General features: G+C 41.3%; 1 protein-coding gene and 1 long non-coding RNA gene across 2 annotated transcripts in view; both read right to left on the bottom strand.

Annotated features, from left to right (window-relative positions):
- LOC136447632 (fibrillin-3-like) overlaps positions 1 to 13,049 on the bottom strand; it is a 43,172-nt gene that overhangs the window by 13,507 nt on the left and 16,616 nt on the right. The window contains exons 28-40 of the mRNA XM_066446673.1: positions 12,844 to 12,963; positions 12,555 to 12,671; positions 11,882 to 11,998; positions 5,168 to 5,284; positions 4,431 to 4,547; positions 3,761 to 3,877; positions 3,283 to 3,399; positions 2,566 to 2,685; positions 2,161 to 2,277; positions 1,837 to 1,968; positions 1,334 to 1,440; positions 909 to 970; positions 303 to 448 (exon numbers count right to left, since the gene is read on the bottom strand). Coding sequence (XP_066302770.1) covers positions 303 to 448; positions 909 to 970; positions 1,334 to 1,440; positions 1,837 to 1,968; positions 2,161 to 2,277; positions 2,566 to 2,685; positions 3,283 to 3,399; positions 3,761 to 3,877; positions 4,431 to 4,547; positions 5,168 to 5,284; positions 11,882 to 11,998; positions 12,555 to 12,671; positions 12,844 to 12,963 — 1,506 coding nt within the window. The remainder of the gene's footprint in view (positions 1 to 302; positions 449 to 908; positions 971 to 1,333; positions 1,441 to 1,836; positions 1,969 to 2,160; positions 2,278 to 2,565; positions 2,686 to 3,282; positions 3,400 to 3,760; positions 3,878 to 4,430; positions 4,548 to 5,167; positions 5,285 to 11,881; positions 11,999 to 12,554; positions 12,672 to 12,843; positions 12,964 to 13,049) is intronic.
- On the bottom strand, positions 6,215 to 6,909 carry LOC136447485 (uncharacterized). The gene is made up of 3 exons (XR_010757728.1): positions 6,795 to 6,909; positions 6,489 to 6,605; positions 6,215 to 6,324 (listed from the first exon to the last, which is right to left on the bottom strand). It is a non-coding gene; the product is annotated as an uncharacterized lncRNA (long non-coding RNA).

The raw sequence follows: 13,049 nt of genomic DNA, 5'->3' as shown, positions 1-13,049 counted from the left end.
ATGCTACGTACTTTAAAGCTTCAAGCAATTTACGCTTAGCTGATACCGGTAGCTGTTGTGTCCACGACATTCTGAAACAGCATTCTGGGCACCTTTTCTGTTTTTCACCTAGCGAATCATCTCTTAAGAGGAGCTTGGACTTGTTTTCTTTTATCAATATCATTCCATTGAGAATCATCCCATAGAGCTACAACTGGAATGATAAAAGAAGGAAAGGATATCTGGTCTTCTTTTATGCCAAATCGTATCAATGTTCAGACACAATCAGTGCAAAATTATGCCAAAGGAACAAAACTCCTCACCTTCACCTCCGATGACATATTGATTTGGATCTATCGATTCATTGCCAAAGAATCCGTCTTGTGTGTGGTTTGCGTATAATCCTTTAAACTCCGGGACGACCTGTTCTGTCAGGTTTACTTGAACCACCGGAATCACACTGCCTCGCCTGTGTGGACAGAGACAAGACTGTTCAGATGAGTGATTTGTACTATAATATATTTCGCTTATGAAGATTAGACATCCATGTAAACAATATAAAAAGACAATGCAAACTCTACAACTAAGTCAAATTCAGAGATTTACTTCCGGACATTTCGAGCGACACCCATGACATGGTGACATCATTCTAGTGACGCTGAAGAAGAGTGATGAATGTAACTTGAAACGTCCGGAAGTAAATCTCAAAATCTTATCTAGTTGTAGAGTTTGAATTGTCTTTATATATAACATGCTTCACACACAATTTCTAGATATGCCATTCTATGTCAAATGCATTTCAGGACGAAGTTACTAAACGAACCTGAAACCAACCTAAAATTAGAAGCCTGGCGTCTATTTTTCTTAACGCAATGTGTGATTTTAATGATAGCTGCGATACATCAGCAGAGGAAATTTCCAAAACAAACCTCAGTGCTATGACCGCAATGCCGACAATCCACCTGGAGATCCCTCTGTTGATTCTCCATAGCTGTAAATACAGTTTCGTTTATGCAGTTAATGAAATCCACAAATGCGTCCATGGCGTCTACTCGAGGCTATACATGTTTCGTCATTAAACTCCCTTTCTTTCCTCCTTTCCTGACTAGCCCATCGACTATATGTAAAGTATGAGAAGCTATAGAAACTATACGTTTGTGAATATTTGTCATCCAGGAAATTGAAGGACAAAAGTCAATTCAATCTATACCACTGGATACAATATGAAAATATCAGACGTTTCAGATGTCCTTCCAACATATTTCATAAGTGATGAATGATAACAAGAAACTATAGTTGGATTATATCACATTGTTTAGCAGACAGACCACGGTCATAAGAAATTGGAGCTAACCGTATTGACGATGAAGTCGACGAGCGTCCGCCTCAGTCCGGAGTCTCTGAAGACTGCTAACCATCGCGGGTTTAGGAAGATGAAGGCCAGGTGTATGGTGACAATTCCTGATGAGGTTGATGGGGTGAAATAAGGTTAGTTGTGCAACACGATTGTTAAACATTCTTTGCTTTATCAACCATTATGTATTCATCTGAAGTACAGTCAGTAGGTGCCCATCTGTGTAATGAGGCTGTTGTAGTGCCATGTAACGTGCTTGATGCACCTCCTAAATTACGGAACCCCATTTTACGTCCCTTCCGAAAGGCGAATGCAGCTCCAACCAGGATGCCATTCCCTAGATTCAATCAATCGTTGAAGTGACATTTCAACACAGGTGGAATCGATGTACATTTTCTGTGAACATGGATTTCCTTACTTTACAGGTGACATAGCAAGTACAATATACATTTCAAGTATACAGCACTTTTGTTCAATTTCTTCATAATTTACATCATGCTTACGATGGCATTCAAAGGTTCCGTCTCCAAGAAAGCCATCCCTGCATGCGCAGCCTACTTGGCCATTCCCAGTGACAATGCAGTCAGCATTGGCATCACACTGGGGAGGTTTGACTACACAGATTCTCGACGTCGCTGTAAAATTCATACGAAACGTTGTCGTTAACATCGTGAATGTACTCAGAGATGTGAACATTTAGTTGACTGTAAATATTCCACATTACCATACCGAGTGATCTTTAAGTTTTTACCCAAAGATGATACTGGTAGATCAGATTTCTGTAGTACATGGGTAGATTTTGAGGTTTGCAGTTGTTCATTTATCACCTGTACAGTTAACGCCATCTCCTTCAAAACCATCAGTACAGTTGCACGAGAAGGATCCGTCAGTGTTTGTGCAGGTCGCGTTGGCATGGCAAGGGGACTGTGCACACTCGTCAATGTCTGAAATCCAAACAACATACCTTAAAGAACATTGCCGTGGTGAATCGATCTGTATTGCCTTTAGGTTACAAAACCCCTGAGAAAATACACTGAAATTTAAATAACTAGAGTAAAAAGCAGAGTAATCTACTCTTAAATGTGATGTGTCACCAGTGCAAGTTAGTTCAAGAGCAGAATTCCTACAAGCCACACTGTCAGGCAGCAATGTTGAGGTTATACAGGAACTGCATTTTGACAACGTCTATCATAGAAGTCATCGATGCTAGATAGTATTGTGAACATTCTCACCTGTACAATTAAACCCATCTCCTGTGTATCCGGGGTTGCACGTGCAGTCAAATGACCCTTCTGTGTTGGTGCAGTTTGCGTTCACATCACAGGTGGAGTTATCTGCACATTCGTCCACGTCTGAAATATCAAATATATTGTATACATCACACTGTAAATATTCGTCCACGTTCATTCGACACTGCAGCTTGTGTCCCACCGTTTGGTATTTTCTGAAATAGAAAATTTCCGTTAGGGTAAAGAGAGCTATGACAAAAATATTCGAAAATAAACTCATAAGAAATCAATAAAAACAAGGAAGACCAAACTTTCGCTCTTCTCCATTAATTCTTAGATAGCAAGCAACTAATACCAAGCAACAGAGTCAACTACGATACAATAAAAAAGCTTCCAGCAAGCCGACAAATAGTTGCTGAGCAAGCTGAAACGAAAATTCCAATATACACAGCAAAATATAGAGGTCCTCGGCTAATTCTACCAGCGCGTTGGTTCATGACAAACCAAGTGCCTAGCATGGATCTGGTTAACCCATTGCCACATTGTCAGGCAGCAATGTTGATAAGCACTGATGATTGCTATATTTACATAGCAAAATATATCAGCCAATGTCCTCAAGCAATACGGACCAACAAATGCCGTTCAAGCAGTAGCCATCCTAACGTAGCAGTCTGAGTGGGCATCAAAGGTTGTAACCATGTGCTGACTTTAAGTTCTTACCCGAACAATTAAAACCGTTCCCTTGGTAGCCGTTAAAACATTCGCACGTGTAGGATCCATCGGTGTTAGTACAGGTTGCATTTGTGTCGCAGGGAGAATTCTGACATTCATCTGTGTCTGAAGGAGGTTAGGTAGACGGAGATATTGCTCAGGAAGTTGAAAGAGTTTATAGTGCTTATAACATGTTAACAAGAAATTCTGTCGTACGGCGAGGACGGAAAATATGTTAGGCACAATATCAAGATTTCCATGAGTATAATGTATGATAGTGGATAATAAAACCAAAAAAGGTTTCAATATACTTTCTAGCTACTGCTTTGACTTGACTACCTCTACCATTGCCAGCAAGCAAGCTGATATATTGCCTATAAACTTCAAGCCAATGCGGTTCTGTGCAAAAGTACTGTGTGCAGATATAACACTTTAACGCCCATCACTATTAACGGTTAAATGGTGTCTAATCATTAAGGTTAGTAACCTGTGCAGTTGATGCCGTCACCGTCATAGCCGTCTAAACAACCACAGACGAAAGAACCGATTGTGTTGGTGCAGGTTGCATTGCCGTGGCAGCTTGTGTTCAAACACTCGTCTATGTCTGAAACAAGAAAGAGCTACCATGTTGATTGTCACGGTATAATACTGCCATCCGGCGTCTGACCAATCCCAACGACTCTTGCACAATGACCACGAGGAAGCGCAAATCTAACTAGCTGGCCAACGCAATCCAATGCCACAAATCAAAATGCACAGCATTGATGGAAATGACTATTAGATATTGCTAGCATCGGAAGCTTAGTTTTCCTTGCTACATCAGTATCTTTTATCTAGGTTACAAATTAGTAAAACATGCTTCCAGATGATAGGGCCTAGATCTACAGCACAAGAAAGGCGTTGACTCCAGCTATGGTCACAAGAGACAGGTGATGCACTTGAAAGCACGTCTTCAGCAGAAGTGATGCAGACGTAAACGTAATTCTAGTCTACTTTCTTTGGATGAAATATACCTGCAGGATATGATGTTATGCGTGTGCGTAACGCTATACTGGAAAACATTGTGATGTTCTACAATCTACGCTTTCCGTAGATAATGCAATAAGAAAGTAGGACTCGCTTCTAAAGAGCGACCATATCTCAGCTGAATTTCTTACCCGAGCAGTTTGTACCGTCCCCTTGGTAGCCATCAAAACATACACACGTGTAGGAGCCGTCGGTGTTAGTACACTGTGCGTTTGTATTGCAAGGAAAGTTCTGACATTCGTTTGTATCTAAAGAGGGACATCAAGTACAAGGAGAAAAAGCAGTTAAGGACGATGGGGGAAATGTTGAGATCTGGTATGTTATAAAGGGAAAATTAGTTTTAACATTAAATCATAAAAACGTGCAGAGCTGAGAAGTGATATGTCATAGTTGCAGTGTCTTGCGTTAATTAATCGTCAGTGTCTACACACAGCTCACTATATGCATCAAAACTTTTATCAGCTACAGGCGTTTTAATGTATAGCAGCATAGAGTATGGTTATGAAATCTTTACAATGCCAGACATGCCAAATGCGTCTTCATGTGTGCACATGACATCACCCAGAAGGCGACTGTTGCATCGACTTCAAAACCCGTGAATTCGCGCCAAATTTTAAATCAACCCAATATGACGGCCATCAAGCAAAACTAATCTATGCCTTATACAAAAGGAGTGCTTACGTGGCTATTGTAGCAATGTAGCAAGCATTGCTGAAGCAAAAATAATTCCACCTATGGTCAAAACGATGGAGGCTGGGAAACAGCAAAAAATACACCTATATGTAAGGCTAGCAGGACCTTTCAGCAATGAGACCATCAAACTACAAACCGACACTAGGCAACCCATATAATAACAAATGGTATGAACCTGTGCAATTAACACCGTCTCCTTCGTACCCAACCTGGCACGCACAATTGTAAGACCCGTCAGTGTTGGTGCAGTTTGCGTTGCTATGGCAAGGATTGGTCGTGCACTCATCTGTGTCTAAATACAATTCAGGAACACAAATTAAATTAAATGCCAGTTCCTGTTGATGTGAGTAAATCAGCGGCATACCACATAATAAACATATTAGAACACAAAAGGACCAGATTTCAAACGGTACGTCATTGAGCAGCAGATGAGGAGCAAGCGACTCGAGGTTGTCAAGTGTGGCATCGCATCGTGTTGATTCTCCTGCACGGGTCGAAAGAAGACTGGAAGGTTATCTAGACTGCACAAAATATATGTTCTTCTTACCCGTGCAATTAAATCCGTCCCCTTCATACCCAGTCATGCAGTGACATGTAAAAGACCCGTCGGTGTTGGTACAGATCGCGTTCGGGTCACAGGGATAACTCCGGCATTCGCCTAAGTCTGTTTACGGAAATTAAGTAATAATGGTCATAAAAAACATTGAAGATCATCATCAGACCAAATGCACCAAAAATAGCTACAATTACTGCCAAGCAAAGCTCTACAGTGGCAGTAGGAATAAACTCTCGTATCGCCGCAGTATCGCAAGTATTGGATCCAAGACAAATGTAATCTTAACGCACTGGATATTTACCATTCCAAAGCTATTCAACCACTACGAGCGCTAACTAGTACGCGTAGGACAAATATTATGCACCTGTGCAGTTGAAACCGTCTCCGCCGTACCCAGCTTCACACGTGCATGTGTAAGACCCGTCAGTGTTCGTGCACGTCGCGTTGTCATGACAAGGGTCGGTCAGGCACTCATCATTGTCTATAATCATGACAGAGCAAATACCAACTCTCCTCTTCTTCCAAAAAAGTGGTGGTTCATAATTACTGAATAAAAATTATCGTTTCCATTATATGCAGAAATTCAGCAGCATCCCATCCCGCAGCTACATATATAAATAAAAGATGGAAACCCAAATACAATGAGAAAGTATGTGAACCTGTGCAGTTGAATCCGTCTCCGTCGTACCCAACATCACACGTGCATATGTAAGACCCGTCAGTGTTGGTGCAGGTCGCGTTGTCATGGCAAGGGTCGGTCAGGCACTCATCTTCGTCTATGAAGAAAATGAAACCTTAAAACCCATGAAGTTCTCATACCATATTTACATATGGAGAGATGATATGTATGTTTGTTAAAGGACTAGATCACGAAAATGACACAAGGATATCCAAACATTCTGGATTCAACAACCCAAACACAATGGCAAATATTATGCACCTGTGCAGTTGAAACCGTCTCCTTCGTACCCAACTTCACATGTGCATGTGTAAGACCCGTCAGTGTTGGTGCAGGTCGCATTCTCATGGCAAGGGTCAGTCAAGCACTCGTCTTCGTCTATTATGAAAACAAAAACTTAAAGCCCAATACAGTTTGCATACCGGTATACCATATTTGCATATCGAGAAATAATGCGCATGTTAGTTGGAGGACTAAAGTGCTAGGACACGAAAACGAAACAAGGATATCTGAACTGCACACTAACACTACATTCTGCATTCCACAACAAAAATACGTATTATGCACCTGTGCAGTTGAAACCATTTCCATTGTACCCAACTTCGCACGTGCATGTGTAAGACCCGTCAGTGTTGGTGCAAGTCGCGTTGGCATGGCAAGGGTTGGTCAGGCACTCCTCTTCGTCTGTAATGATAAATATCAAGATATATTACATATATTAGTTAAATGACTAAAGTGCTAGGACACAAAAATGCCACAGGGATATCTGAACTGCACACTACATTCTGCATTCTACAACCCGAAACACAGTGACAAATATTATGCACCTGTGCAGTTGAAACCGTCTCCGTCGTACCCAACTTCACACGTGCATGTGTAAGACCCGTCAGTGTTGGTGCAGGTCGCATTCTCATAGCAAGGGTCAGTCAAGCACTCGTCTTCGTCTATTATAAAAATGAAAACTTAAAGCCCAATACAGTTTCCAAACCATATTTGCATATCGAGAAATGATGCGCATGTTAGTTGGAGGACTAAAGTGCTAGGACACGAAAACGAAACAAGGATATCTGAACTGCACACTAGCACTACATTATGCATTCCGCAACCCATTGGCAATACAACGTATTATACACCTGTGCAGTTGAAACCATCTCCATTGTACCCAACGTCACACGTGCATGTGTAAGACCCGTCAGTGTTGGTGCAAGTCGCATTGGCATGGCAAGGGTCGGCCAGGCACTCATCTTGGTCTATAATGATGAAAAGAGCATAAAACCTACCCTGTTTCCATACCACATTCACAAATCAATATATCATACTTATACATCACATACAATACATCAGTTCAAGCACTTAAGTGTTTTAATAGGTCACGAAAATGACACACTCTGGATTAAACGACACACACTTGATGACAAATATTATGCACCTGTGCAGTTGAAACCGTCTCCGTCGTACCCAACTTCGCACGTGCATATGTAAGACCCGTCAGTGTTGGTGCAAGTCGCGTTGGCATGGCAAGGGTCGGTCAGGCACTCATCTTCGTCTGTAATGATAAAAGGAGCTTAAAACCCAAAACTGTTTCCCATACCATAATTTCAAATCAAGATATCATATATATCACCTCAAGGACTAAAGTGTAATGACACAAAAATTACATAATCTGAACTGCACACCGCATTCAGCATCTGACAACCCATTCGCAATGCAATAACAAATCGCATAAACCTGTGCAGTTGAAACCGTCTCCTTCGTATCCAACATCGCACGTGCATGTGTAAGACCCGTCAGTGTTGGTGCAAGTCGCGTTGGCATGGCAAGGGTCGGTCAGGCACTCATCTTGGTCTATAATGATGAAAAGAACGTAAAACCTACACTGTTTCCATACCACATTCACAAATCAATATGTCATACATTTATCAGTTCAAGCACTAAAGTTTTTTAATAGAACACGAAAATGACACACTCTAGATTCAACGACCCACACTTAATGACAAATTTTATGGACCTGTGCAGTTGAAGCCGTCTCCGTCGTACCCAACGTCACACGTGCATATGTAAGACCCGTCAGTGTTGGTGCAGGTCGCGTTGTCATGACAAGGGTAGGTCAGGCACTCATCTACGTCTACAATGATAAAGGAGATTAAGCTTTTACAGCTTGCATACCATATTTACATATCGAGTTCTGGACTTAAGGACTAAAGTTTCAAAGTGCCACAGGGATATCTGAACTGAACCTTACATACTGCCATCAACACCCCAAAACACAATGACAAATATTATGCACCTGTACAGTTGAAACCGTCTCCTTTGTACCCAACTTCACACGTGCATGTGTAAGACCCGTCAGTGTTGGTGCAGGTGGCGTTGGCATGACAAGGGTCGGTCTGGCACTCATCTATGTCTACAATGAAGAGAAAAACTCGTAAGATTTTCAATTGCTTAAGCCAAATCAGCAGCGATTCGTACTTCATTCTTACATGTACACGCGATGTCTTTGAATGATCCCTCTCTCGTTCACCCAGGGAATATAGAAATGTTGAAAACAGTGTTAAAAAATAACAACAAAGTACTACATGTAGGCATCATTTGTAAATCTTACCAGTGCAATTAAAACCATCTCCGTCATAGCCCACTAAACAATCACAAGTGAATGAACCAATTGTGTTGGTGCAGGATGCATGGTCGTGGCAAATCGTTGTGTTCAAACATTCGTCAATATCTGCAAAGAATACGGGCTATCAATTCAATGCACTTGATGAAAGCAAACCGCTATTCTTCTCTCTTCACAGCCATGACTCCTCTGCGATCCAGGCAAGACGAACACTCAAAAGATAACCTCATCTCGACGCCCATAATCAGCATATTTCCCCAGAAGCAACTGCCTGCCAAGCGTTTCAAGCTCTCATCTGCACCACAACTAATCTATGTGTGGTTTGAGAGTAACTTCCACCAGCTTTTTTTAAGTAGCAATCAAGTGACAAAACAAAGGGATCGTGTCTTTTCATATTTACCTACACTACTTTGGGGAAAATCAAGGGCAACAGCAAAAAAAGTGTAATCCAGCGCACCGCCTTTGAAAATAAGAAATTACAAAGCTCCGAGAAGGCAACGCGCAACTACAGGCAGAGAGCCCAGTTGATAACCTAATGAATGCAACTATACTCTAGCACAAGCCAAATCATCATTTAAGAGGTCGCCTAAACCTGTGCAGTTGAAGCCGTCTCCGTCGTACCCAACTTGACACGCACACATGTAAGACCCGTTTGTGTTGGTGCAACTCGCGTTAGCATGACAAGGGTCGGTAAGGCACTCATCGATGTCTATGAGGTAAAGGAAATACAACACTGTGGTCAAATGCCAGTGTCTGTTAGTTGGAAAAAAAAGCAAAACATGCCGTGTAACTGATTGAAAAGAAAAGGCTTGCATCTTCTGTTCTCGCCACATCAATTTGCCAACAGCTTTAAATTATGTAGTTAATATTCTAATAGAAGGCACAGAGTCTAAGGCTTTGGGGTATCACACTGTAAAAACAATAAGACTTTTAAGATTATGCACCAGAAGCTTCTAAATCAGTCCGTACTAGCTGTGCTTCGTACCCGTGCAATTAAATCCGTCTCCGTCATACCCATCCATGCAGTGACATGTAAAAGACCCGTCGGTGTTGGTACAGATCGCATTCGTGTCACATGGAAAATTTCGGCATTCGCCTATGTCTGTATGTGGAAAGTAAATAGAACAAAATGGATCTTTTAGCATGGACAAATATGTGGTAAGTCCTCATGATGATACAAACAAATAAAACACATCAGCCTATAGTGATCTGCGAGAAAGCTCATAGCAATCTGTCTGCCTAGAATAGATTTACAGTGATAGACATGAATGACAGCATAGATAGACTTAAAACAGTACACCACTACAATTCAGCCTTCTGTTATTTTTGGATATTGAACAATAACGAGAAGCTCAAATGAAATGCACCACATCGCTCCACAGAGAAAACCTCACCTACAGCTTACATGGTGCTTGAAGCTCACATTTATGTCAACCGCCGCACTATTAATGTGTGCAAGCAATTTGCATGTCTAAAAGACAGATGTAAAAGAAACAAAAAGAGCAAAGCCCAACCTATCTCTGCTTTGCAGAACATTGAGAGACACGACAAATCACTTTAATCCAGTGTTGTAACAGTAATGAGCAATCTAAAGACTCTGCGGTCTACAAACAATGCACCTACAAGCAAAGAGGCCACATCGTCTACTAAAACCAACTCTCCAAATATGCCTAAGCTGCATTTAAAGGAAAATAACAATTTTCATGTTAACCTGTGCAATTTAACCCGTCTCCTTCGTAACCAAATTCACACGTGCATGTGTAAGACCCGTCAGTGTTGGTACAGGTCGCATTCTCATGGCAAGGGTTCGTCTGACACTCATTTATGTCTGCAATGAAATAAAAAGCTTGAAGATCAATTTTTCCGTTGTTTGAACTGAATCAGCAGCGATTAGTACCACATTCTTACATGTAGCGATATATAATACATTCCTACTCGAACAGAAAAGAAAAGGAAAGGAAAATGTTAAAAACATTGTACTACATAACAACAAGATCCACAATATTAGTTGTAAATCTTACCAGTGCAATTGAAACCATCTCCGTCATAGCCCACTAAACAATCACAAGTGAATGAACCGATTGTGTTGGTGCAGGATGCATTGTCGTGGCAGGTCGTTGTGTTCACACATTCGTCAATGTCTGCAAAGATAACGGGCTATCAAGTTTATGCACTTAATGATTATCATAGCAAAGTTATTCTTCTCTCTATAAGTGGAAGTGGTTGACCAGTACGTCCGATGTAAATCAGAGGTGAAACACAGCCATGATTCCTCTGCGATCCAGGCAAAACGAACACTGAATAGACAACCTCATCTCGACGCCCATGTTCAGCACATTTTCCCAGAAGTAACTGCCTACCAAGCGTTTCAAGCTCTCATCTGCACCACAACTAATCTACATGTATGTGTTTGAGAGTAACTTCCACCAGCTTTTCTTAAGTAGCAATCAAGTGACAAAACAAAGGGATCATGTCTTTTCATATTTACCGACACTACTTTGGGGAAAATCAAGGGCAACGGCAAAAAAAGTGTAATCCAGCGCACCGCCTTTGAAAATAAGAAATTACAAAGCTCCGAGAAGGCAACGCGCGCAACTACAGACAGAGAGCCCAGTTGATAACCTAATGAATGCAACTATACTCTAGCACAAGCCAAATCATCATTTAAGAGGTCGTCTAAACCTGTGCAGTTGAAGCCGTCTCCGTCGTACCCAACTTGACACGCACACATGTAAGACCCGTTTGTGTTGGTGCAACTCGCGTTAGCATGACAAGGGTCGGTAAGGCACTCATCGATGTCTATGAGGTAAAGGAAATACAACACTGTGGTCAAATGCCAGTGTCTGTTAGTTGGAAAAAACAGCAGAATATGCCGTGTAACTGATTGAAAAGAAAAAGCTTGCATCTTTTGTTCTGACCACACCAATATGCCAACGGCTTTAAATTATGTAGTTCATATTCTAATCTGTCAAAGGTAGCACTGGTGTATGCTGATCCACCAGAAGCATCTAAATCAGTCTGTACTAGCTGTGCTTCGTACCCGTGCAATTGAATCCGTCCCCTTCATACCCATCCATGCAGTGACATGTAAAAGACCCGTCGGTGTTGGTACAGATCCCATTCTTGTCACAGGGAAAATTCCGGCATTCGCCTATGTCTGTATGTGGAAAGTAAGTACAACAAAATAGATCCTTCAGCATGGAAAAATGTTTGGTAAGACATTATGATGATATAAACACATAAAACACATCATCCTATAGCGATCTGCGATAAAGCCCATAGCGATATGCCTGCCTAGATATCCTTAGATAAGCATAGCTAGCCTTAAACACTACACCGCTACATTTTAGCCTTCTGTTATTCTTTGGATATTGAACATTAACGAGAAATTCTAAAGAAAATGCACCACATCTCTCTACAAAGAAAACGTCACCAACAGCTTAAAGGATGCTTGAAGCTATCATTTATAGCAACCATTGCTATTGATGTATGCGACCATTATATGCATGTCTAAAAAGCAGGTGTGTAAAAGAAACAAAAATAGCAAAGCCTAAAATAAAACTTCAGTCCAGTGTTGTAACAATAATGGGCAACATAAAGACTAGAGTCGACAAACCATTCACCTTAAGGCAAAGAAATCACACCTTCTACTACAAACAAATTTTCAAAAGTGCCTAAGCTGCAGTCAAAGGAGAACGACAAATGATAACAACCTGTGCAATTGAAACCGTCTCCTTGGTATCCAAATTCACACAGACATATGTAAGACCCGTCAGTGTTGGTACAGGTCGCGTTGTCATGGCAAGGGTCAGTGTTGCACTCATCGATGTCTTCAATAAAAAAAGTGCTTGAAAGTTAATAATGTCTCCGCTACTTAACATAAAATCAGCAGCGTTTCGTACTGAATTCTTACGTGTAGCGGCATAATCCTATCCTACTCGTACAGAGAAGAAAGAACTGTTGAAAACACTGTATTGCAAAATAACACGATCCACATCTTACCGGTGCAATTGAAACCATCTCCGTCATAGCCCACTAAACAATCACAAGTGTATGAACCGATTGTGTTGGTGCAGGATGCATTGTCGTGGCAGGTCGTTGTGTTTGAACATTCGTCAATGTCTATAAGAAGAAGGGGCTACCAGGTTGATGGAAATGACAACAGCAACATGATATCCTTCTATAGCAGAAGTGGTTGAGAAGTACGT

Source organism: Branchiostoma lanceolatum, chromosome 13 (assembly GCF_035083965.1).
Source record: "Branchiostoma lanceolatum isolate klBraLanc5 chromosome 13, klBraLanc5.hap2, whole genome shotgun sequence".
In the NCBI taxonomy this organism is placed as follows: Eukaryota; Metazoa; Chordata; class Leptocardii; order Amphioxiformes; family Branchiostomatidae; genus Branchiostoma; species Branchiostoma lanceolatum.
The sequence above is the reverse complement of the archived record's forward strand: the minus strand, read 5'-3'. Positions and strand labels throughout refer to the sequence as shown.